General features: G+C 46.7%; 1 protein-coding gene across 4 annotated transcripts in view; it reads right to left on the bottom strand.

The window, feature by feature from the left end:
• The window catches only part of USP40 (ubiquitin specific peptidase 40), a 2045603-nt gene that overhangs the window by 1838504 nt on the left and 182890 nt on the right, over positions 1 to 24209 (bottom strand). For all 4 annotated transcript variants that reach the window (XM_069616007.1, XM_069616010.1, XM_069616008.1 and 1 more), the window contains one exon: positions 7851 to 7918. In XM_069616007.1, coding sequence (XP_069472108.1) covers positions 7851 to 7918 — 68 coding nt within the window. The remainder of the gene's footprint in view (positions 1 to 7850; positions 7919 to 24209) is intronic.

Here is a 24209-nt window from a genome sequence, read left to right as displayed (position 1 = left end):
ACTACTGCAAGCGGTAGCGATGAGACGCGCAGAGCCGCGGGGCGTGTCTGCTTTGTAGAACATAGAGCGTACAAAGTAGAGACTGGCAAACAGCGTTCCGCGTTCAGCGGCCATGTTGGAAGTACTACTGAGTTCAGTCCCCTATGGGTCAGGGACCACGAAGTCCAGAAGGGACGCGAATGGCAGTTCATGACAGCATGCCTCCTCTGAAACCCAGCTCCTCTGGGTTTACCCGGATGTATAAGGTGGCATCTTCGGAGCAGTCTGGGGGCATTCATGTTTGAGACGGATTCCCAGGTGCGTTCACTGGGAGGGTACCCTTTCCACTCGACCAGTGACTGTAGCTGACCACATCTGTAACTGGAGTAACATATTATGGAAACCTCATATTCCAGCTGATCATTGGCAATCACAGGGGTAGATCTTGGAGCAGTTAGAGAGGACTGGATGTATGGTTTCAACAGAGAAGTGTGAAAGACCGGGTGGATCCTCTTCCAAGATTCTGGTTGTCTGAGTCGAAAGGCCACTGGGTTAATGACTTCCTTTATGGAAAAAGGGCTGTAATACCTGGGAGCCAATTTATTTGGTTGTAAGTGTCGAGGTAGAAGTTTTGAAGACAACCAGACCTTATCAACGATTGAGTATGAGGGCCCTGATCTTCTTTTGGAGTCAGCATGATGTTTAACGTCTCTTCGGGCCTTTTCTAGGTGTTCTTTTGCTTCTTTGTGTACATTGATAAGGGTTTCAATCCAGGAGTCAACCGTAGGAACTGGGGTAGGCTGTGGGAGAATGGATGGTAGAACCGAAGGGTGGAATCCTTGACTACAGAAGAAGTGGCTGGTTTTGATAGCCGAGTGATCCGAATTGTTGTAGGCGAATTCAGCCACAGGTATTAAGAGTGACCAATCGTCCTGGACCTTGGTGGCGAAACAGCGAAGATATTGTTCCAGAGTTTGGCTTACGCGTTCAGTAGCTCCATTGGTCTGTGGGTGATAACCGGAGGATAAGTCACATTGGATTCCTAGTATACGACATAATGGTTTCCAGAACTGGGATATGTACTGGGGTCCTCTGTCAGATATGATCTTGGAGGGTAGCCCATGGAGTCGGAATATGTGCTCCAGGAAGATTCCGGCAAGTTCAGATGAAGATGGCAATTCATATAAAGGTGTAAAATGAGCCATGTGAGTGAACAAATCAATGGTAACCATGATAGTTGTGTGGCCCCTGGAAGGCGGTAGTTCCACGATAAAGTCCGTGGCGATGAATTCCCAAGGTCTTGTTGGCAGCGCTGGTTGGAGCAGGAGACCTGCCGGTTTCTTGTTATCATGCTTGTTTTGATTGCAGACTGCACATGTTTGGATATAATGCTGGACATCATCCTTCATCTTCGGCCCCCAAAACTGTCTTTGTATTAGACGGAGGGTGTTGGTAATGCCAGTGTCCTGAATGAAGGGTATCATGACATAGGCTTGTGATCTTTTGTCATAGACTATGAGTGGGAATGACCAGGCAATTGTTCTTGAATAAATATCCGTCCTTCGTTTTGAGATTCCATTGATTATTACCATTAAACTCCTTCCAGGTTTCAGAGGACTGAGTTTGAATCCGACTATCCTCCAGGCGGTTGATTGCTTGGGCAACAAATATTGTGTGGGGAAACATCTTTGGGAAGGCTCGATCTTCAAGGATTTCGTAGTCAGGACGTCGGGATAAGGCATCAGCTATTATGTTGTGTGTTCCAGGAACATGATGGATTTTAAACTGGTATTGAGCAAAAAAGAAGGCCCAATGGGCTTGGCGACTGTTCCTACATTCCATGGATTGCAGGACTTGAAGATTCCGATGGTCCGTGCGGACCTGAACAGGGTGGTTTGCTCCCAGGAGTAGATGACGCCAATCTGTGAAGGCTTAATGGGTGGCTAGCAATTCTTTTTCTAAAACAGCATAGTGGGTTTCGCTAGGAGTCAAGGTGCGAGAAAGATGGGCAATGGGGTGTTCTAGCTTGTCATCGAACTCCTGTTTCAGGACTGCCCCGATGGTGTAGTTGGAGGCATTAGTTTCCACAAGTAAGGGTCGATCAATGTCAGGTTGGGCTAAGATGGGGGCTTGTGTGAACTCCGACTTTAACCGTTGAAATGCCTCATCTTGGGCTGCTGTACACTGAGAGGGGGTATCTTTTTTTTAACCATGTAATGATTGGATGTACAATCTCCGAAAAAGAGGGTATACATTTCCGGTAGAAGTTAGCAGGCCCCAGGAAGGATTGAATTTGTTTTACAGTAGTTGGAACAGGCCAGGATAGAATGGAATCTACTTTCGAGGGGTCCATTCCTATTCCTTTTGGGCTAAGGACGAATCCAAGATAGTGAACAGCAGACACATGGAAAAGGCATTTCTCGGGTTTAGCCAGGAGCTTATGTTCACGTAGACGTTGTAAAACTGCCTTAACATGTTCTTCAAGCTTCAGAAGGTCCTTGGAGTATATCAGTATGTTGTCCAGATATACAATGACTAACAGAAACAGCATATCGGAGAACATCCGGTCCATAAAACGTTGGAAGACCGCTGGGGCATTGGCAAGTCCGAAGGGCATAACCAAGTATTCAAAATGACCAAAGGGTGTTCTAAAGTCTGTTTTCCATTCGTCACCTTCTTTTATACGGATGAGATGGTAGGCACCTCTGAAATGTAATTTTGTGAACACTACAGCTCCTCTTACCGCTTCGAAGATATCCGAGATGAGTGGCAATGGGTAGCGGTCCTTGAGGGTGCATTGATTAAGGCCACGATAATCTAGACAGGGCCTAAACTCCTTGGTATCTTTCTTGGGAACGAAAAACAATGAAGCTCCCGCCGGGGACTTGAATGGTCGTATGGTATCATTTTCCAAGTTAGTATCCAAATATTCTCGGAGGGCTCTTTTCTCAGGTTCTGATAGAATGAACATCCTCTCAAAAGGAATCACCGCTGAGGGTTCAGTATCGATGGCGCAGCCCTCAGGTCTGTGAGGGGGAAGAGCTTGAATATGGCGGTCGAAAATACATCTGTACAAGCCTGGCAGGCCCTGGGAATCTGGATGATATTAGAGACAGTGAGTGGACCTTGCTGGTTCGCTTGCGAGTTTTCAGCGGATCCTGATGAGGAGTCTAGGGATAAACAGTGGACATACAATGTTCTGAACCAAGAAACAAGGATCCTGCTGCCCAGTTGATGTAGGGGTTATGCTTCTGTAACCAGGGCATGCCTAGAACCATTGGGTAATGGGCAGATCTTATGATGTCGAATTTGATTCTCTCTTGATGGTGGTTTATAGAAAGCAGGATCTCTTTGGTTTGAAGGGTTATGGGTCCTGAAGAGAGGGGTCTTCCATCAATAGCCTCTACAGGTTGCATGAGGTCTCGAGTTTCATATGGAATGTTATGGGTAGTGACCCAATCATGATCTATGAATAACCCCATGGCCCCGCAATCCACTAATGCCAGAATGGGGTAAGATTCTTTCTTGGAAGGCGATAGAAAGGCCTGCAGAATCACAAGGTTGTTCTATCCAGGAGAGTTCAAGGATGGAATAGATGTGGAGCAAACATCTCTCTCCCGAAACTGTGCTCCATCTAGGATCGGGAGCTGGCATTCCGAACGTCGTGGAGGGGCAAAAGGACACTCTCACAAGATGTTTATCAGAGGCACAATACATGCAGACCAGTGTGAATCCGTCGCATCCTTTCTTGCGGGGTTATGGGTCCGCGGAAGGCCCCAAGTTGCATGGGTTCTGGGTCCATGGTCGGAGAAGCTGCAGGCTCAGGTCTAGAAGGATGGTCTGTAGAGGCCTTTTGGAAGGGTGATTTAATTTTCTTCTTTTCCGCCTTTCTTTCCTGGATACGAAAATCGATCTGCAAGGAAAGATCCATGAGAGATGAGAGACCATAAAGCTCACCCTTGCCCTGGGAGCGGAGAAGTAGTAGGGCTTAAAGGTCAAGTGCACTAAACATGAATCGAGGAAGGCACGAAGGGTCTTTGAAGAGCCATCATATTTATCCACTACTCCTCCCAACAACACGCTTTCCTTGGTTGCGGTGTCACGTGACAAGACCAGCTGTTTCAATGCAGCATTTTTGGCTTTAAGATTTTGGACTTCTGTTGTTAACTCCTGCATGCCTCGCATGAGGTCTTGAACTGCGGCCTCCATTTCTGTAACTATTTGTTGGCGTCTCAATCCGTCAAGTCTCCCCCCTTCTCACCTGTCTGTATTGTTTGCTTGTGACCTTTGGAGATGTCTTCTTTCGCACTGTTCGGGATTTATATAACCCCGTGCGTGGGTCCTCGGATTCCAGTGTGTGGTTCGTGACCAAGCTCCAGGATACGCTCAGATGTCCGGGACGAAGACCAGGAAATAAAGAGGTTTGCACTCGGAGACCCGAATGCGATGGAAATCCAGGATATGCAGAGGTAAGGATAAGGGGAAGGAAGAAAGAAGAGGAATTCAGGGGACCGGGAACCAGGAATCAAAAGTAAGCGCTGTACGAGCTCTGGCAACACACGTCCCACTACTGCAAGCGGTAGCGATGAGACGCGCAGAGCCGTGGGGGCGTGTCTGCTTTGTAGAACGTAGAGCGTACAACGCAGAGACTGGCAAACAGCGTTCAGCGGCCATGTTGGGAGTACCTCTGAGTTCAGTCCCCTATGGGTCAGGGACCACGAAGTCCAGAAGGGACGCTAATGGGGGTTCATGACACTGCCTGTCATATTCACTTCTTGTTGTACAATTTCGTCTGAACCGAAGGAATGGTCAGAAAGGGAGGTTGTCTTTCAAGGACCTTTGGTGGAAACTGGAGTATTCTAAAAGGGAATTCCTGTCCGTCATCTTCTGTTGCACTGTGGTTTCAGAAGTTTGCCCAGTAATCTAATACGTTACTAATTGTCACAGAAAGACAGGATTACACACCAAAACATGCACGATATGGTACACAGAGACCGTGGCTACAAGAAGCACGCCTTGATTCAATTAGTGGTATAAGGCACTACAACTCCCATGAACACCTGGGAGGTAGCCATTATCCGAACTCCCGTAGATCGGCGAAATCGAGAAATTATGAAAACACCTGAGCTCCTGCATTAAATAAATAACATTCAGATTTAGGAACAGCTCTTGTTTAAAGAGATCAGATTATAAACACAATTTGTTTGTTTGCGAGCGACAAACAATACCTGAAACACAACACAATGGCATAAGGCACTACAACTCCCATGAACACCTGGGAGGTAGCCATTACTCGAACTGCCGTAGATTGGCGAAATCGAGATATTAATTATGAAAACACCTGAGCCTCTTGTCTAAATAAATATCATTCAGATATAGGAACAGCTGCTGTTAGAGATCAGTTTATAAACATAATTTGTTTATTTGTGAGCGACAAACGGTCACGTGATAATAGCGCGTGACCTTAAATGGGCATTATTTCCAAAATGTCGCTCATGACCGAAATTTTGAAAACCAATGCGGTGGCAGTAACAATTCAGGTAAGAAATCCGGAAGGATTTGCAACTCGATTTTCTAGACATGGTGCTTCCTTTGAGAATGAAAACACATAGGCAGTAGATACCCGATAGCGTAATAGCTACTACAGCGTACCTTACGTGACCGTGTAGAATACACTCCTGTGTCACTAATTTGTGCTTTCAAACCACTCCCTACAACTAGAGTTGGCACTCATTATATCATACTATATTACACAAATTGTGTTACTAAACGATTACTGCAGGCCAGTTTTCATCACAGCCTGTAGACATTAAGGCAAAGAGAATATATATATATATATATATATATATATATATATATATATATATATATATATATATATATATATATATATATATATATATATATATATATATATATATATATATATATATATATATAGAGAGAGATGCCTTCATATTGGGATTTGCTTTTCTAGGGCCACCAGACACCTATTGAAGAACACAATTTCACAACATGGATGGTCTATAAAAACCAAGTCATATTTAAGGTAATGTGGTCCCTTCAGTTATGCAACTGTGATATTTAGATGGCATACCACTTAGGAGAACGGTGGCATAATTACAAGTACCCTTTGCATTGTCTATTCACCCATAGATACTCATTCGAGTGAGATCCTGGAAGATACCTTACACCAGGAGACAACGCCTACATCTGACCCATGACAGATGTCCCAATAATGAAATATAGGCCACTACAGGTAAGGGGACGCGTTTCGTCACTAGCATCTTGCCTGTCCTGATTAAGCACTCGGAGACTGATGATGCCTCATCTGTCTTTTTAACCCTATAGGGCCTGGAAATTGATCCAATATGCCCGTCTGGAAACCCGAAGATTTCCTCAAGACATCCCGGAATGGGAGAACTGTAAAGAAATTCAAGATCTCGCACAAAACGCAGCAAGATCTTTTCCTATCCTGAAGAAAGCGGCCATTGACCAGAACTGCTGAAACCGGTTCACTTTCATTAAGCAGTCTTGGGCTGATGACCCCGACTCCAAGACCCACTATACTAATGAGAAAAGGGCTTGAATAAATATGTAAATAAAAAGCAAGCATCGCAGTATCCCACTTAACAATCAAAAGAAGGATACTTGCATTCAGTTTTTAGCTGTCTTTTTCGACCCTTGGGTCGATCTTATTTTTACTGATAAGACACACATTGGAGGCAGGAATATTAAAGCCTAAAACCGACCACCAATGGGCGTGCACTTACCTTTTTAGCATAGGAAAGTAGTGAGAGAGGAAAGGTAAAGGACCTCTACATTTCATTTGTAGCCGTCACACCAGCGAACTCTAGGTCTCTTGTGACAGCTACATATGTAGAATTTCTACACAGGGCAAACAAGCTTTTGCAAAGGGACATAGACGTAGGAATAACTCCCTATAAAAACTTCTGTCGATTATGTGTTATGGATATCTGGGTATAGACAGGAGGTGATAACCCTTGGACTCCATTTGTATCTATTCTATTACTTGGTAGGCAGACAGATAACAGGGGCTCTCATGGCAGCAAGTTGTGTGAACATACCAAAGGTTTTTCCCTGTGGGGGGTTCACAGCCCTAGACGGGGCAGGATGTGCGTAAGCAAGCACGGGTATGAGATGTGCAGGCAGATAAGGAGCATAGGTATGGGGGGCAATGCATGTGTCGGGGGAGCCACCCCCAAAGCATGGCGGAGTGGTGGGGCAGTCCTAGGCGGTGAGGAGAACTTTGACACTGTGGTTTCGGCCACGAGCGGTTGTGGAATGGTTGTACTCGAGCCAAAGTCGGTCGATGGGCACTGACTCCCCTTAGGGACAGCTGAGACTGAGACACCTGAAAGCAGTGGTCATGAAAAAGACAGACTGCCAGTTCTGAAAACCAGAAGTGGATGGCCGCTCTTTAGACTGACTGGCAGTCATGGAAACCAGAAGCGTAAGGCCACCCTTTGCAAATGGCAAACGGGGAGTGGCACGGGTCACCCTTGGTTTATAATCTTCTTTACTGATGAGTCTGGGAACGCCCCAATTCTGTGCTCCAATAAACTGCGATCTTTGTGTTTCCAAACTTTGCAATAGTTTCTGTGTGGATTATTAGGAGTATTGATTGGAACCTGGTCCGATTGCTTTTACCATAATGTTCAGGGGAGGGGGGGCAGAGTGGGGGAATCGCCCCGCTATGTTAGTGTGCTATGGACAATTGCCACCCAGACTTTAGATCTGGAATGTTTGAGAACTTGGAGTAAACTGTTGAGGTGGTCTGTGCAATTCCCACAGGTCATACCTTGACTCTTATGATTGGGGAACAAAATAATAGGATACCATGAACACACCTTTTCATGTGGGTGGTCTTTCTTGTCCAAGGAGCCAAGGTCTTCGGGTCCGAGAGAAAACAGTGCTTCTGCAATTAAAAACAAAAAATGCATCTTAGAGGAAGTCTGAAGTACCTCTTGGGGGTTAAGCTCATTAGCAACTGGTAATCTTAAACAGTGTCCAATTAGGACAAGACTGTATTTACTTTAATTTTTTTTATTTTTATTTAAAGCAGCATACAAAGCCCTCAAGCATCTAGGCACTAGTTAGAGTCGCATGCGGTTAAAGGTTACAGTTACATGGTTGCATTGCAGGTACAAGGTAGCTGATTCGTGCACTTAGAGTGCATACATGACAAACGAAGTTATCAGGTACGAAGGCGTTTAAAATATACCTAGCTAGCTTGGTTCAAATTAAGTGCGAGAAGGGAACAGTGATGCATTAATTTCGCCAAGTGCACGCTGGGAAAGCCTCACCCCATGTTACAGAAGGTTACATTACCTGTGCCGGTGGGGCAAATAAAATTACATGGTTACGTTACAAATGGTTCCAGCAGTTGTATTGAAGTACATGATTCAAATGAAGTTAGCAGGTACGAAAACTTCCATGGTTATGTTACAGATAGTTCAGCAGTTACATTGACGTACATAGTTTGAGAAACCAGAGGGTATTCTCCCAAGTAGACATCGAGAATGCCTTATTCAGGGGGCCAAGGAAGGGCTGGCACTCTCGGATCCTAACCCTGGGGTTGGACAAGCCAGGGAGGATCACCTGGGTAGGGAAGCCTGGGGTAATGCTCGGGGGGGAATGCCTCATGTGAGGCGCGATATTATACCAGATAAAGGGACAAGGAAGATTAGGTCCTTGAGGCTTTTATAGGTTGTACCAACTCTACCTCCCTTCCACCAAATGAACCTCCTTCACCAAAATCCAACACCCCCTCCAAACCTGGTAAATCCATTAGAAACCCTGTTGCACTTGAAAACCACATCTCCCAGAATCCCTGTTTCCTACTCTAATACTCCAATTCTTTCTTCTCCACGTCCCTCAGATTATTCTTTCCCGAACTCCGTCTGCTTTGACAAAACACTACCGTTCCCACAATCCTCCCTGTTCATTTCACAATAATAATCCCGGTCATTCCGGTTTGTTTCACAAACCCTGCCAATCTCACCCTTCTGAGTTTACCAAACCCCTAATACAAGGACTATAATTCCATACAACACCTTTTACTCACCCTACCCTGTGTGATACTTGGAATCTCTACCACCCCCTTTTCCGACAGGAACACTTTCTCACATCGTGACAGACAACGGACAAAAATTAAAGCCGTTTACCTGACATGTCCCAAAACAAGGGTCAGGTAAAGTCAGGCAATTGTCGATAACTGCACACAGCCGATGGCCCTTTCTCTTCCCCCCAGGGATAAAAGAAAGCACGAAAGCAAACAACGAGTAAGGCCGAACGCACAAGATAGCAGCTATTCCGGATCGGCAATTCAAGCAAAGAAGAAAGGCGGCGAGACCTGAAAGGACGAGGAGGATGGAATTGCCCTTGCCCATTTCAACTATCCCCGTGAAGCCTTTGAAAGGAGAATCATAAGACCGGGAAGTCCAGCTGGTGTTTGATGTGACAGGTGTCAACGACAGGTGCAGAGGGGTCTGGCACCACGTGGGCGCTCATTTGAAAGACTGACTGGGAACGGTTTTGAAACCACAAGAACGTAGAGCCCTTGGGCAAGGTCAGTATGAGGTGTCAAAGAGGTCATACAAGGATCAAGCAAAACCCCTTGTACAATCGAAAGTCTACGACAAGTGGAGGAAAGTAAAGTGCATTGGGGAAAGCCAAGTGAATGTTAACTAGAACTGTGTGTAGCCTGACTAAGGCTGAGACCCGGACTTAGGTAAAAGGGAAGAACCTAAGGGGTCTAAAGAGACTAGATTGTGAACTGTGACAAGTATGAACCCGATGGAGGGATGACGAAGGAAAGCTAGGGGAAGGGAACCCCACTTTCCGATGAGATGAGCAAATCATGAACTGTCTTAGAAACTCATGAACTGTGAAAGATGGCTATGTGAACCCGACAGAGGGATGCCAAGGGAAAGGCTAAGAGAAGTAAATCCTGCATTGTGACAAACTAAAGTAAACCTTGAAATTGGCAAATGTGCACCCGGCGGAAGGATGACTGCGAATCGGGGTGAAGCATGATAAAGCCGAGAGATTGTGTTGATATTAAGAGTGAAAGGCCATAGTGAACCTGCAGGCCTTCTAAGGCAAGAGACTTTCTAGGCAAGAGACTTGGCCACTCCCAGAAGATCCTGGTGTTGTTGAAAGGAACTGAACCTCGTAGTGGCGAGGTCCAAGAGTGTGCTGTGATTAGGAGCCCTGCCTTGTCCCATGCTTAAAACGCAGGGAAGGGAGACCCCAGTCATACCATCCAGATTTATCATTTTGTGAACACTTCTTTCTTTTCTGGTGAATATTACCCCACACTATTTTATAACTTAGCAGTAAGGATTGGCAATACGTTTTTCTTAGTATAGACCTTTGTATTTGTCAAGACGCCACTAGGACAGCCTTATTAACTGATGGTCTGAGCTTGCTCTCATCTTAGACTTGGGTTTAGATTAGTCGTTTTACTCACCCATTTATACAGTTTAATAAACACCCTTGAACTGTCGTCACTTGGCTCTGTCTTTACTGTTGCCGCCATGAGTTCCTTACAATAGGCAGTGATGCATTAGTTTTGCCAAGCTGGGAAAGCCTCAACACATATCGCAGGGGACTATATCAGCTGTGCAAGTGTGGGCAGATAGTATTACATGGATACGTTGCAGAGGCTGATGTGACACCTGCAGGTGTGCGAGATACAAAAACATAGAAAAGTCAATAGAAATGTAGTAAGAGGCTGGACTAGTTGCAGTGAGGACAGTCAGGCGAGTCAGTGTCATAAGTTCAGTGAGCAGATAACTGGGTCTATATTGGTGCACGGACTGACATCAGGCAGGCATGGCAACAGCGAGCAGTGTCCAAAGCTCAGGAAGCCATGGTATGAGATGTTAGCAGCAGTGCAGAGAGGAAGGCCAAATATACTTCATACTGGTAAAGCTGCACCCAGCATGGTCGGGGGCTACATCAGCTGCGTGGGTGTAGGTGTCAAAGTAGGGAATAAAGAGGATTTCCTCTTAGGGCAATGGACTAGAATGCAATCACTCAACATATCTTTCCGATTTTGTGCTGGACCCTGCGCTATGGAAAGACTACATCACCTAATATTGTAAACCTTGCTGTCAGGCACCATCCACTATCCAGTAGGACAAGGAGCGCTTTGCTGTATCCAAAAGCAGAAAGTCACGGAAGTGATAAAACTGCAGTACCAACAGAAATGGAAAAAATCTAGAATGATCTGCTTGGACCTATTAAACAAAAATGTCATTAGAACAACAAGGCAGAAGGCCAAAAAAGACTTCTGTTGTAATACGAACAGGAACGCACATACAGTTTGCACACATCCTCAGTTGTGCATCATGTGGGCTCCTACACTGCTGGACGTTTATTCACACTGTGGGTGCTTCATACAGACAAAAAGGCAGTTATATATGTTGATCCTGGAAGTGAGCTACTGCATATCCATAAAAGGGGCAAGGACAACATGGCACCACGAGAGTCAAGAGGGATGCAAATCTAGGTAAGCGTCTGCAGGGAGCCAATTTACTGCAAGGAGAACCATAACAGTGGGAAGGCCTAAAGGGTTCTAGGATAACGGAACGGATGACATGGGCAATAGGGCATATATGTAGCAAAGATAATGGGCGGGGCTACATCAAGTAAGGTAAGGTAATGGCTGAGCTAAATGATTCTCAACAGCCGGTGAACCTACATTTTTTTATTTGCATTCATTTGAAGAACAAGGATAGGTCAATTCGGATCAGAAATTACTAAAAACACATTTCCACATATGGCGGAGACATTCTCCTAAAGGGTGCCTGTATGTTAGCACAAAGCTGGGAACAGGTGGTGGGTCAGTTTATGAGGGGGTGCACAAAGTCGGACCCATACCAGGGACGAAACACAAAGAACTGAAACAGGTTACTTACAAAAGGTAACATTGACCAAGGGCAGCAAGTGAGTCCAGCTAGAGAGGACTACTGTACAAATAAACAAAAATCACACTAACTTAGCACTGGCGGGCATGGTAGATTCAGGTAGGCATGATTGGGGAGAGCACCCTCTTTGGCAAGTGGGTGAAGTTTAAGCAGAGTACTGAGAAGATGGACAGTCAGGCTGGCTTTGATTATGATGGGCAGAAGGTCCCTGTGAGGTCCCACTGACAATTCTGTGGTGGTGCGTATGGTCAGGGGTGCATTATGCAAGAAAGACAAAAGCTTTGCTTCCGTTTCTAAATTGGTGGTTGTGGGGCTTTACACTAGCAGGATCTGGTTTGGAGTGCGATTCGGTTAAGTTAATTTAATTTTCTTTTAACCATCTGTGTTCTGGAAGCTGATTCTGCCTAAATCCAAGATGGGGAACAGGACTGCTGTGCGTTGATGGGCTCTTCTTAGGAAACTTCAGTAATTTAGCATATTGGCCATAAACTGTCTTTCATCCGAGTTGTCCAGGTAGCTCTTGCCGTTTTTCTAGAGCTTATTCCCCAGAGGAGTAATCAGGGTGAATTTCGGCATGAAGGAACTGAAGGGACCATTGCCTGAAGCAGGGACTAGGAGGAGCTGAAGCAGAATTAATACAGTGGGAGGACTGCATGTTTATCATTTAGCACTGTTGAAGAGAAAAGATAAGTGTTCAAGCTTTATCGGAGATTGAAGGCAGCTCTCTGGTGCAGGCAGGTAGCTCGTTACATTTTGCTCTGTTGTATCCTTGCGAGTTAATTTCTGTGAAAACCAGTACACCGAGTGAGCTGCGGTTAATTTTGTCTGTGCATTCTCAAGTGCAAGACTCTTCATGCTTGATGATAGTTCCTGATCACTGCTAAAGTAGGTGCATACTTGGAACGCTACTCCCTTGTCCAAAAACTACAGGAAAGAAGAGCAAAGATCAGCCACAAGGACTGGTCTAGTTGACGCAAGTCCCCTGCAAGTCAGAAAACTCTTTAAAACAAAGAAGAGCGGATGGTTAAATGTAATTTCTAGAATACCTTTGTCAACCGTGTGAGGAATTTGAGAGACTTGAATGGATTACACTAATAAATTAACTTGGCGCAAAGTTGATTACACATGGCAAAGCTAGAGGAAGGTAGAATATTAAGTGAGTCGGAATCTCAGGAAAGACTAATGTTCTGAAGATAAAACACTTCAATTTTACAAGAGAAATTCAATTTATTTATGCATTTGTTAAAGCACACATAACCCTCGAACATTAGTTAGATTAGGGTGCAAGGTTACATGTTACATTATGTGAAGAGAGGTGGAAGGAAAGTTACATTTTACATTAGAAAATGGGAGTTAAAAAAAGAAGGGTGGGTGAGGCAAAGCAGTGGGGGATGCAAAAGTGTTATAGAGGGGTACAGTCAGTTGAACAGCCACATCTTCAAGTTTCTGTGGTAGGTCCAGTAGGCCTGTTCTTTTCAGAAAGCGAATGGAAGATTGTTCCAAAGCTTGGCTGCCATGCCCGAGAAGCTCTTGTCCCCTACTGCCCCCTACTGAGAGGTGGTTGTAGTTGGGTGTCTTCAGGAGGTGAGAGTTGGATGATCTCTGAGGGCAGGCAGGGACGTATTTTTCTATACATTGAGAAAGGTAGGCCGGGGCAGTGTTGGCGAGACAACGGTGGACCAAGGATAATGTCTTGAATTGTATCCTTTCCCGTATGGGCAGCCAGTGTGCAGCTCTCCTAGCTTCCGAGATGTGGTCTGGTTTGGAGAGGACAATGGCAGCTCGGAGGGCATTATTCTGGATTGTCAGAAGTTTATTCAGGTTGTGTTCTGAGATGCCGGTAAATAAGGCATTGCAATAATCAAGCTTTTCTCCAGTGATAGCTCTTGCTATTGTAAGGCGGTTAGGCGTGGGGAGGAAGGACCTGCTGGCATGAAGCAGTTTGGCTGTGTAAGCTTCCGCTGACGCGATTGAGTTCACGTGCGAGAGAAGTCGAGGTTGGCATACAGGTAGACCCCAAGAGTTTTGGCAGTGGTAGAGGTGGTGATGCGGTTACCATTGATAATTAATTCTTTGTAAGCTGGATCAATGTTACCAAGTGTGGGGACTGAGCTGACCATGAGGGTTTCCGTTTTGTCGGCGTTGAGACAAAGTTGGTGAGAGGCCATCCAATTTTGAATGACCTCGTAGAGTGGGTTTATGGTTGCTGAGTCCTAGGCGGATGATCCGGAGAGTGGAATAAGGAGCTGCGTATCATCAGCGTAGTCTGTGTACGAGATGGCTAGTAGGTCAAGGAGGTCGAAAAGGGGTTTACTCCAAATGATATAGAGAATGGGGGAGAGGCAGGAGCCTCAGGGGACTCCACAAGTGACAGGAGTGGGTTCAGCAGAGAAGTCATTCATGAAGACTTGAGAGGATTTGTCGGCTAGGAAGGGCTTCACCCAATTGGAGGCTGATGGCGAGAAGTTTGCTGTTGAAGTAAGATGTGAGCAGAGGATTTGGTGGTCTACTAAAATCGAATGCTGCAGAGAGGTTTAGCATCATCAGGAGGGCCAGTTTGCCAGTGTCTTTGATCACATCGATTTGTATTTTCAAGTCTTGTAGGGCCAGTTTCAGATCCATGTTTGGGGAGGAATCCCGATTGGCGGGTGCCCAGAATATGGTTTTTTCGTTGAGATGCTGTTGGACTTTAATGTGGCCAACACAACCCAGGATCTTCAGGACGTAGGAAGCCGTGGAAATGGGGCGGTAGTTTGTCGGGATGGACGGGTCTATGGAGGCTTTCTTGAGGAGCGGTATGACCCATGCTTCCTTCAGGCAAGTTGGCACCGAGGTGGTGGAGAAGGAAGCATTGATGATAGGTATGAGTGTCTCGGCACATTCTTTGATGATTGGCCCTGGGCAGGTGTCGCCTTTGCAGCGTGATGGTTTGAAGGTCTTGACTATCATGGAAACGTCCATGTCTGAGACAGGGTGGAAGCTGAACAGAGTGCCAGAGTGGGACAGTGATGGTTTCGATGCTGTGAGCGGTAGTGGTTTGGTGAGCATGGTAAATTGCTTGGCTTTTTCTTTGAGGGAATTGACCTTCCAGTTAGGGTGTCTTGGTGGATTTTTTGCACCAGGTACTGTCTGCTGGCAGGTCTGGCGGGTGCCGGCGGGACACAGGGGAGAATCTAGTTCCCGGAGAATGGTGAGCAGTTGCCAGGAGTTGGATGAGGCATTACTAATTCTAGAGTTCTAGCTGTTGGCTCTGGCCGCGTGGATTTTCTTTTTAGAGTTTTTGGCAAGGGAGAAGAGGGCTTTGGAAGCGGAGGAGTGTTCTTTTAAACAAGCTACCTCAGTGGCGCGTTTATTGGCACGGATTTCAAGGAGTTCAGGAGTGAACCAGGTGTTTTATTGAATGCGAGTTTGGCTTTTCTGAATCTGAGAGGGGCGAGTGTGTCGACTGCTGGGTCTGTTACTGAAGGTGGTGGGTGAGCTAGGGTGACAAGTAACTGTGCAAGGTTGGTCGAGTTGAGGTTTTTGGTGCACTGGGACAAGCATTCAGGTTTGGCAGGGTGAGCTGGTCTGGAGCTTTCTGAATGGGGGATTTTGAATGCTATGATGTGGTGGTCCCACCACATGGGCAGGGGGAGGTGGCGTGGGTGGGGATGTTGTAGTTGAGCTGGCTTATCCAATCTAGGGTGCAGCCTCGGTCATTGGTGGGTTTGAGAAAGTGTTGTGTGAAGCCGGCATGGTTAAGTGCCGTAGCAAGAGAGTCAGCTGGGTCGTTGAGACCTAGGTTGAGGTCCCCAAGGATGATGTAGGTGAAGATACTCTGCATTAAGTGGTCTTCGAAGGTGAGGCTCAGGCCATATAGATGAACAAGGAGGAGTGGTATGGAGTGGGTGGGCGACAAGGAAATCTTGGATGACATCGGTTTGCATGACTCTGATGGTGAGGTTGTTTTTAAAGATGAAGCCACGTTTCCATGATGGCAATCAGGTCAAGGTCGTTGGATGTTATGAGGTCAAAGAGATTAGCTGCGTAAGCCAGGACTGATCTTGCGTTGAGTGCGCAGTTGATGGCTTTGCGATTGGGACTGGCAGGCTTGCATGTTTTGCGGATTTCGCAGGGGTTGGGCATCGTGGAGAGGGAAGCGTGGGATGAACTGGGTGCAAGATCAGAGGAATCTGTTCCTCGTGAAGGTCGAAGGGGGCGAGGCGATGGCTGTATTGGGTATTTCGGATTGCATGGGGCCTAGTCCATGGATTTGTGGTGGCCCGATTGATTGCGATGCGTAGTGTGGGACGCATGCAATGAATCTAGTGTGCAGCCTGAGGAGGCTGTTCCTCGTACAGATCAGCAGATGCATGGTCCTACCGGAATCGAAGGATTTGGGTTTCGAGGGGCTTGGACTGAGTTCTTGCAGTGGGCCGAATGATTGCAATGCTTGGTGTGGGGCGCATGTAAAGAGCAGAGTGCGTAACCAAGGAGGCTGTTTCTCGTAGAGATTGGGAGGTGTGTAGCAATGCCCAATTTAAGGATTTCGGATTGCGAGGGGCCTGGACTGAGTTTTATGCTGGGTCGGATGATCGCAATGCTTGCTGTGGGGTGCATACAAAGAGCAGAGTGCGTAACCGAGGGGCTGTTTCTCGCAAGGATTGAGGGGAGCATGGCGATGTCGGAGCCAGGAGTGTCAAGCTGATGGCAGAGTGGGAGGGAGGGGTGGCCTTGGGGAGCGTAGGAGGAGCGGCGAGGTACTGAGGGAAGAGGCATCGGGCACACATCCTTGGACTTGCATGGCGGGTGTGGAAATGGTGCTCTGGTCTGTTTGTGGGCCTTACATATCCGCAGCTCCATTTGGACAGAAAGAAAGACGGACAGACAGAGATAGAAAGATTTTTTTTGACCCATTCAACTTATCTTTGCTACAGAACGAACTTTAAAGGATATCAAAACGTGGTCTCTTTGAGGAGGGGTAAAGTTAATTTAGGAGGATAATTTGGGGAAAGAAAGTCAACACCAGAGGATAATCTGGCGACTTACTAGACATCTGTTTTTTGCTCCTGTATGCTGAAATGTGTTCAAGACAAGGAAGAAAATCTATTTGTGATTTGATCCTCTCACCCACAGAGCGGTAGAAGTCAAAACACCCAGAGTGGGGGGTCTGTGGTGTAAAGATGCTCCAGATTTCAATGGGAATATGATAGGATGCAAGGTACATTTTGAAAAATCCTCCCAAACCAGTCATGGATGCTCCAGAAGCTATAATGAGTTCCTTAGGCAAGATGTTCAAGGAACTGAGGGGAGGGAGGCGTTAAGAGCAACTTGTATGGAGAAAATCACTTTGAATCAAAAAGGTAGAGGATTTCGGTTGAAGGGTAAATCATTTACAGGCTACAAATACCTCTTGACCACTTGATTTGAACCCCTCTTTAGAACCCCAAGAGTTTATTAGGGAGGACCTTGTAGAGAGTTTGTGTCTAAGAGATCAAGGCCACTGATTTCAGGGCACATGTCTTGTGCCAGTTGTTTCAGTCCTGCACGCAGTCAAAGATGGCATAGAAATTACTCTGAGTCTTCGTGGCCGTTCAAGATTTTTATTTTTCTTTGCAGGGATTAAGGCCAAAACCCCCCTCGTCTTCTTCGGTCCCCCTGCTCGAACCCAGGCATCCACAACTACTGGTTAGTACTACCAAACGTTGACCCCTACTGTTTAATCACTGCCTCGTGCTATGGGTGATTCCCTAAATGCCAGCTATCTATACTCCCTCAGGGATTTCCCAACTCTCCCGACTCTAACCAAAGGTTAGTGTTCTATTGAGGACTTGAGTAGTGCCTTTCACGTGTTGGAGTTAAGCTACCCTTGAACTTCCACTCTCACCTCTCCCTCTCCAGTCTTGTTCCCGCCATAGTCACTCCTACCTCCTTTCTGAAGTTACCACCATTTTTCACTCATCCTGATTTTACCACCACTATTTGATGGCTCTTCTCCTCCCACTCCACTACCCCCCCTCCTCCTCCCACTGCTACTACCCTTCTCCAAATATTACCCTACTCCATCGCATACACGTACACTTACACCGCAGTACCCTTACACTCACTAAACCAATACATCACCTTCTCAAATAAAATCCTCCACACTCTGCGGCTTTGCGATTCCTGATTCTGATCTCTTGGCCTGCCTCTTTTGCCTCTCTGACCTCACCCAAACACCCCTCCCTTTCCTTCCCTTTCCTGTGGGGCCTTTTATACCCCTCCTGCTGTTTGAACTGGGCCTCTGTCCCTGTCCAATCCAGGCTTGTCTTTCCCACCCAAGAGGTGTTCCAATCGATTGCGTTTACAAATGGCAGGCCAATCCCTGCCCACTTTTTCCACACAGGACCACCATGGAGTATCGATGTTGGCCTGTGAAGTCAATATTGTACCAGTTTGTGTCAGGGGGCCCGATACTTGGCTAACCATAGTTAAGTTCTTTGGGGTTGGTGCCCCTTCTTTTTGCTCTCCGAAGGTCTGGGGGCCGCAGCACCAACGCCTCTGGGTGTGTCCCAAATTTGGGGTGCACTGCATGGCACGACACTTAATGAATGCTCAGTCATTGCGTTTGCTCTCTTTTTGCAGACTGAGGACACTGGTGTTGCTGCGCCATGGAGGGTTGCTGTTGCTTACGCAGGTGCGAGTCACACAAGGAAACAGTTTAAATTTTCAAGAGATCCCAACTAACCTTATTGAACTAAAGTGGCACATTGTCTTTAAAGACTGCAAGTAAAAACACAAGTTTGCGCTTCTTATGCATGCGTATGAAGGCTGTTCGACATCGCAGCAGCATCAGCTCCAAATGTGCATGCATGCAGGAAGAGGGTTCTTTACCGGAGCAACCACTCCCGACTGTCACCACTAGTGAAGCTACGTGAAATCTTTAGTGCCCTAGTAGCAGCCCATGTGCGATAGACACAACCTCAGATTTTTGTGGCGTACGGCACATTTATTTCCACAGGCGCCTCACATTGCATAGTCTGACATAACTATTTACATTAGCAAAACAAAAAAGGGGTTTGGACTTAATCTTAACACCTTAGAAAATGGGAAAAACTCCTCACTGATTTGCATATGGTCTTTCCCTTTCTGTTATGGCTTGGCAGGCGAAGAAAGATCTGGAGGTTTACCCAGAGCAATTGTCTGAGGTTTAAGGTTAATGCTAAATCTTCCAGCCATCATCCTTTTGTTATAACTATTTACATTGGCAATCGAGTAACATGCCCGTTCCAAACATCAGATTAATTTCATGCTGCACAGTTTAATGGATAACTTGTTCTTGGCCCACTCGCCCCCATGCTGACCTCCCATCATTTCCAGTTCTGCTCTGTCTCCTTAGATCCACCTGCTTCCAAATTAAATCTCCACAAGCTTTTCTTTCTTACTTTTTTCTCACAAAACATGCCTTCCTGGTGGAGCTCACACATACAGGACTTGCTTGACTAAAGCTTCAGATGCAAGGCAGTTGAGGAATGCTGACAACATTGCAAATCAGAAGGAGGTAGTGGTAAGAGCATTGAAGGAAAAATGGATCCCTGCGCCAATCTTGTTCCGTATGCTGTAGTGTGTCCTGCTGCCATGCACTGTGTTCCTGCGGGACAATGCTCAAGTAGTCCTGTATAGTGAGATATAGGAAGTAGATGGGAACCCAGTCTGTAATGGCACTGGATTTCAAATATTTTCACCAGTTATGGTAGTGCGTCGGGCACAAGCAAATGAGTCTTACTACCTGTTTTTGAGTGCAGTGTTGGTTTTATTGGCATAGAGTTGCCACAATCTTAGAGCACATGTAGGGGCAATCAGATGGAGAAAGCCGACATGCGTTTCAACCAGAAGGTCTTTATCAAGGCGCGATTGGTAGTGCAGATATATATTCCTGAATTGAGGAGGCCAGCAAGGCCTCTGGAAACGAGATGAGCGGTCACTGTGATCTTTCAAAAGATCTCATCTTGTTTTCAGAGGGCTCGTTGGCCTTGCAGTTGCTATCCCGCCTCCTCAATTGGGGAATATATATCAGCACTACCAATTATATTATATAGGATATTTATAGCGCACCTATACACAAGTGTTTCAAGGCGCAACGAGGCAAGGGAGGGGAACAAGGGGAGGACAAGACAACAATCTTACTAGGCCAAGTGACATTGAGATCGTGCAAGTGTAGGGGAGAGGGAATGGGAAAAGTGCCAGGGGAAGAGGAGCAAGTGCAAGACATAGGATTAAAACAGTGAAAAACTGAAGTGCGGCCAGCAGGTGGCAGTGCAGGGGTTAAGGGCAGGCAACAAGTGTTAGATAGGTGCAGGTAGGGGGACTGTAGGGTTGCAGATACAACCCAAAGTGCAGGGTTGCCAGCAGGTGTGCAACAGGGAGGGCAGGGACCTGGGCGGGTGGTTCGGACGGCAGCCAGGTAACCAGTGCAGTAGCAGACAGGAGAGCAGCAGGGAAGAGGAAGAGAGAAGGCAGAAGCAAAAAGTAAGGTCTTGAGCTGCTTCTGGAACCGGAGATGGTTCTGCTCAAGTTTCAGAGAGGCAGGGAGGCTGTACCAGACATAGGTGCCAGCTGAAGAGAGATCTGCCCCCAACTGGTTGCTTGGATAAGCGACTAACCCTCAAGGAGTTGGAGGCGGAGGAGCGAAGAGCTCGAGTAGGAAGATACTTCCGGAGAGAAAGCTGGAGATATTTTGGTCCTAGGCACCAGAAGGCCTTGTGGACAATGCAAAGGGTATTGAACTTGATCCCCGCAGACACTGGGAACCAACTGAGAAATGTCAGTGCTGGAGAGAGAGATCCCTGGGATTGAGGCCAAGGACAAGTCTTGCAGTCCTGTTCTGGTTGAGTTGCAGAGAACGGAGAGTAGAGGCGGGCACATTTAAAAAGAGGCTGTTGCAGTAGTCAAACAGAGAACCAGAGCTCTGCAGGGGGAGGGGAGAGGAAGGAGGTGCAGTTGGTAGTTTGACTTCTTAGAGAGGTCGGCAATGTGAGGAGAGAAGGAGAGTGCGGAGTTGAAGATAACCCTGAGGTTCTTAGCCTCACGGGTGGGAGCAGGAAGCGGGCCAAGGGAGGCCGGACAGATAATGGCAGAAAAGAGGGGTGCAGGTGTGCCGATGAGGAGGATCTGTCTTACTAGCATTCAGGCAGAGATCAATGGCGGTGCACCACTCCTGGATTGCAGACAGACAATCCGGGATGAGAGAAGGAGAACAGGGGAGCCTGAAAACGAGCTGGGTGTCATCCGCATAGCAGTGGAAGTTGAAGCAGAGAGCAGCAATGCAGTGGGCGAGAGGTGCCAGGTATTGGTTGAACAGCCAGGGAGAAAGGTTAGACCCCTGGGGGAACACAAGAGTGAGATAAAGAGGAGTGGAAGGAACCAAGTTCGACCTTGGAGGGTCGGTATAAGAGGTAGGAAGTCAGCCAAGCCAGAGCCTGATCAGTCATACCCAGGTTATCACAGAGCCAGTTGATCAGGATAGCATGGTTGACGGTGTCAGAGGCAGAAGAGCGATCAAGTGGGATAAGGACAGAGGGGAGATTAGAATCAAGGTTAGAGAGCAGGTCTTCACGGACGTTCAGGAGAACAGTTTCCGTGCTTCTGGCTGCTCTGAAGCCAGACTGATGGTCATGGAGACAATCAACAGATTCATTGTGAAGACTAAGCTGGGAGATGGGCAGCTTTTCCAGGATTTTGCCCAGGAAAGAAGTGATGGAGAATGGCTGATTATTAGCCGGAAGGGAGGGGTCGGTTGAGGGTTTCTTGAGAAGAGGGTGCATTCCCCACGGAACCCTTGGCTCAGGCACTAACTTCACATCTCTTAACAAAGTTAATATCCGCTGTGATAGTCTTCCACGAGAACTTCCTATGAACTAACTCGATAGTCTTCTGAAACCCAGGGTGTCCTGCCAACAAGGACTCATGACAATGTTTAAGTACTATCCCACATTTTCTCAGTAGGAAGATATGCTTTTTCATCTACATACAGAAGGACCTCTATGATGCGCCAAACTGGATCTCAACTGGCCCAAGATTGCATTTCCGACAAGGACATGCTCAGCCGAATCGCCTTGATGAAATCCTCCCCCCTCAGGGAGAACTACTGAAATAAAATGATCCTCCGCTATCAAAGTGAAAGACTTTATTGCTTCTTCCTTCACACTCAGTGCTCCAGATACGAGTATTTTACTCACTATTTTTTTTAAGTTGGGAGTAAAACGATTTTCTTGGGAGTAAAAATTGAAGTCTGTTAGTATTTTAAAAGCCAGTAAAAATATGTTTTCAAAGGAAAATTGTTTTTTTTTTTAAATGATATATTATAAGGAATATCCCACTCAATTTCACGCACATGCTAACAACAAAAAGGCAGGAGTAGCAATCTTGCTTCATAGAGAGGTCACCTTGGAAGGGGTGTAGGTGAAACGTTATCCCCTGGGAAGGTTCGTGATGGTGAAAGGAAAATTGAAGGAGCAGACCTACACATTGGCGTCAGCACATGCGCCTAGCCAGGGGCATGAACAGTTTCTTGACAGATGGCTAGAGGAGTTGGAGGTATTCAGAGAGGGAGAGTGGATGATTGCAGGAGATTTTAACCTAGCTTTTGAGGTGGAACAGGTCTGGAAGGGTACAGGGGCATGCAACAGGGGCAATGTCTATGCACTTGCGGGACCGACAGGCTGGGCTTGGCCTGCTGGATGTGTGGAGGAAAGACCACATGCAGGGAAGGGACTATTCATTCTACTCTGCTGTGCATAGAACATACTCACGGATAGATTATATAATTACAGCGCAAGGCATACTAGCAGTGAGTCGTCAGAGCGACTATAGGCTCTATTATACTCGCGGAACACAGCCCTGTGGCACTGAAATGGGAGAAGGGGACTGTCAAGAGACGGAAAAGAGCCTGGAGGCTAGAGGATTACCTGCTGAGGGATAAAGGGACCAGCAATCTGATAGCAGGGGAGAGAAATATATGGAAGCAGTTAGATATCTGGGGGTGGTGGGAGGGGAAAGGCAGGATGGGTTCAAGGACTACAATAAAAACAACAGAATTGATATTGCAAAGTATCTGCGGGCGGCAAGGAGAAGAAGGGAACAGCGGGAGCTGGAGGAAGAGATAGCAAAGCTGGAGGCACAGTCGGCGCGGCTAGCTAGGCAGCTGGCACATATGAAAAGGCAATTGAGACAGCTGGTCAACAGGTCAGCGGAGAGCACCATATTACAGTGTAAACAACCTTTCTATGAACATGGGAACAAAGTGGGCACTATTCTAGCAAGGCAGCTGAAAGTGAGGGAGCCGAAGCATTTTATAATGGGTCTGCAGGACTAGAGGTAGCGGGTGGTAACGACAGAGGGGTCAAAAGGCGTTTGATGGAGGATTTCTTTGCAGAGTTATATAGTGAGGAACCGTGTGATTAACAGGAACATGATGCATACCTGTGGGGCTGGAGGGGGCCAAAGATGTCAGGTGAGCAGAGGGACTTTTTGGAGACACTGATAACAAGGGAGGAGTTCTGGAAGGCCATAGGCAGGCTGAAGCTGCATACAGGCCTGGGGGCAGACGGCCTTAATGCAATATTTTATAAAACCTTTAGTAAACAATTGGGTGCCACTATGGCAGATTTATTTAATGAGTTCCAGGAACGGGGCTCTATATCCGTGTCTATGGATATGGTCCACATTACTCTGATTCGAAAGCCGGATAAAGATGCAGTTATGCTCCTCCTTTAGGCCAATAGCACTTTCAACCTGGATGCCCAGATATATACGCAAATACTTGCAGCAAGGCTTGATGGGGTCTTGTCGGACCTGATTGAACAAGACCAATCAGGTATCATCCAGGGGAGGAACACGTTCGGCAAACGAAGGAGAATACACCTCATTGTGGATAAAACTGGTAGGGAAGAACCCAAGGTCCCTGCGGTTCCCCTGGCACTCAATGGTGCTGGAAGGTGCTGCAAATGATGGGAGTGAGCCTGTGATTTTTCAGGATGGTTCATGCGAATTACCAGCACCCAATGGCTAAGGTGAAGGTAAATGGTAGGCTCACTAGCCCCTTCCCTATCCCTAGGGGAAGCAGACAGGAGTGCCCCTTGTCCCCCCCCCTTTTATTCACTATGGTGATGGAGCCCTTTGCACACATAATTAGAAGCAATAAGGTAGTGTAGGGGGTGCAATGGGCTAAGTCTCAGCACAAGATAGGGCTGTTTGCTGACATAGTCACGCTCATCACTGCCATAGATTATAGAGGAAATTTAACAGGTTCTCTAA

The sequence above is a fragment of the Ambystoma mexicanum genome, chromosome 9, assembly GCF_040938575.1.
Source record: "Ambystoma mexicanum isolate Mex_15411 chromosome 9, UKY_AmexF1_1, whole genome shotgun sequence".
In the NCBI taxonomy this organism is placed as follows: Eukaryota; Metazoa; Chordata; class Amphibia; order Caudata; family Ambystomatidae; genus Ambystoma; species Ambystoma mexicanum.
Note: the sequence above shows the minus strand (reverse complement) of the source record. Positions and strands in the feature narration are given on the sequence as shown.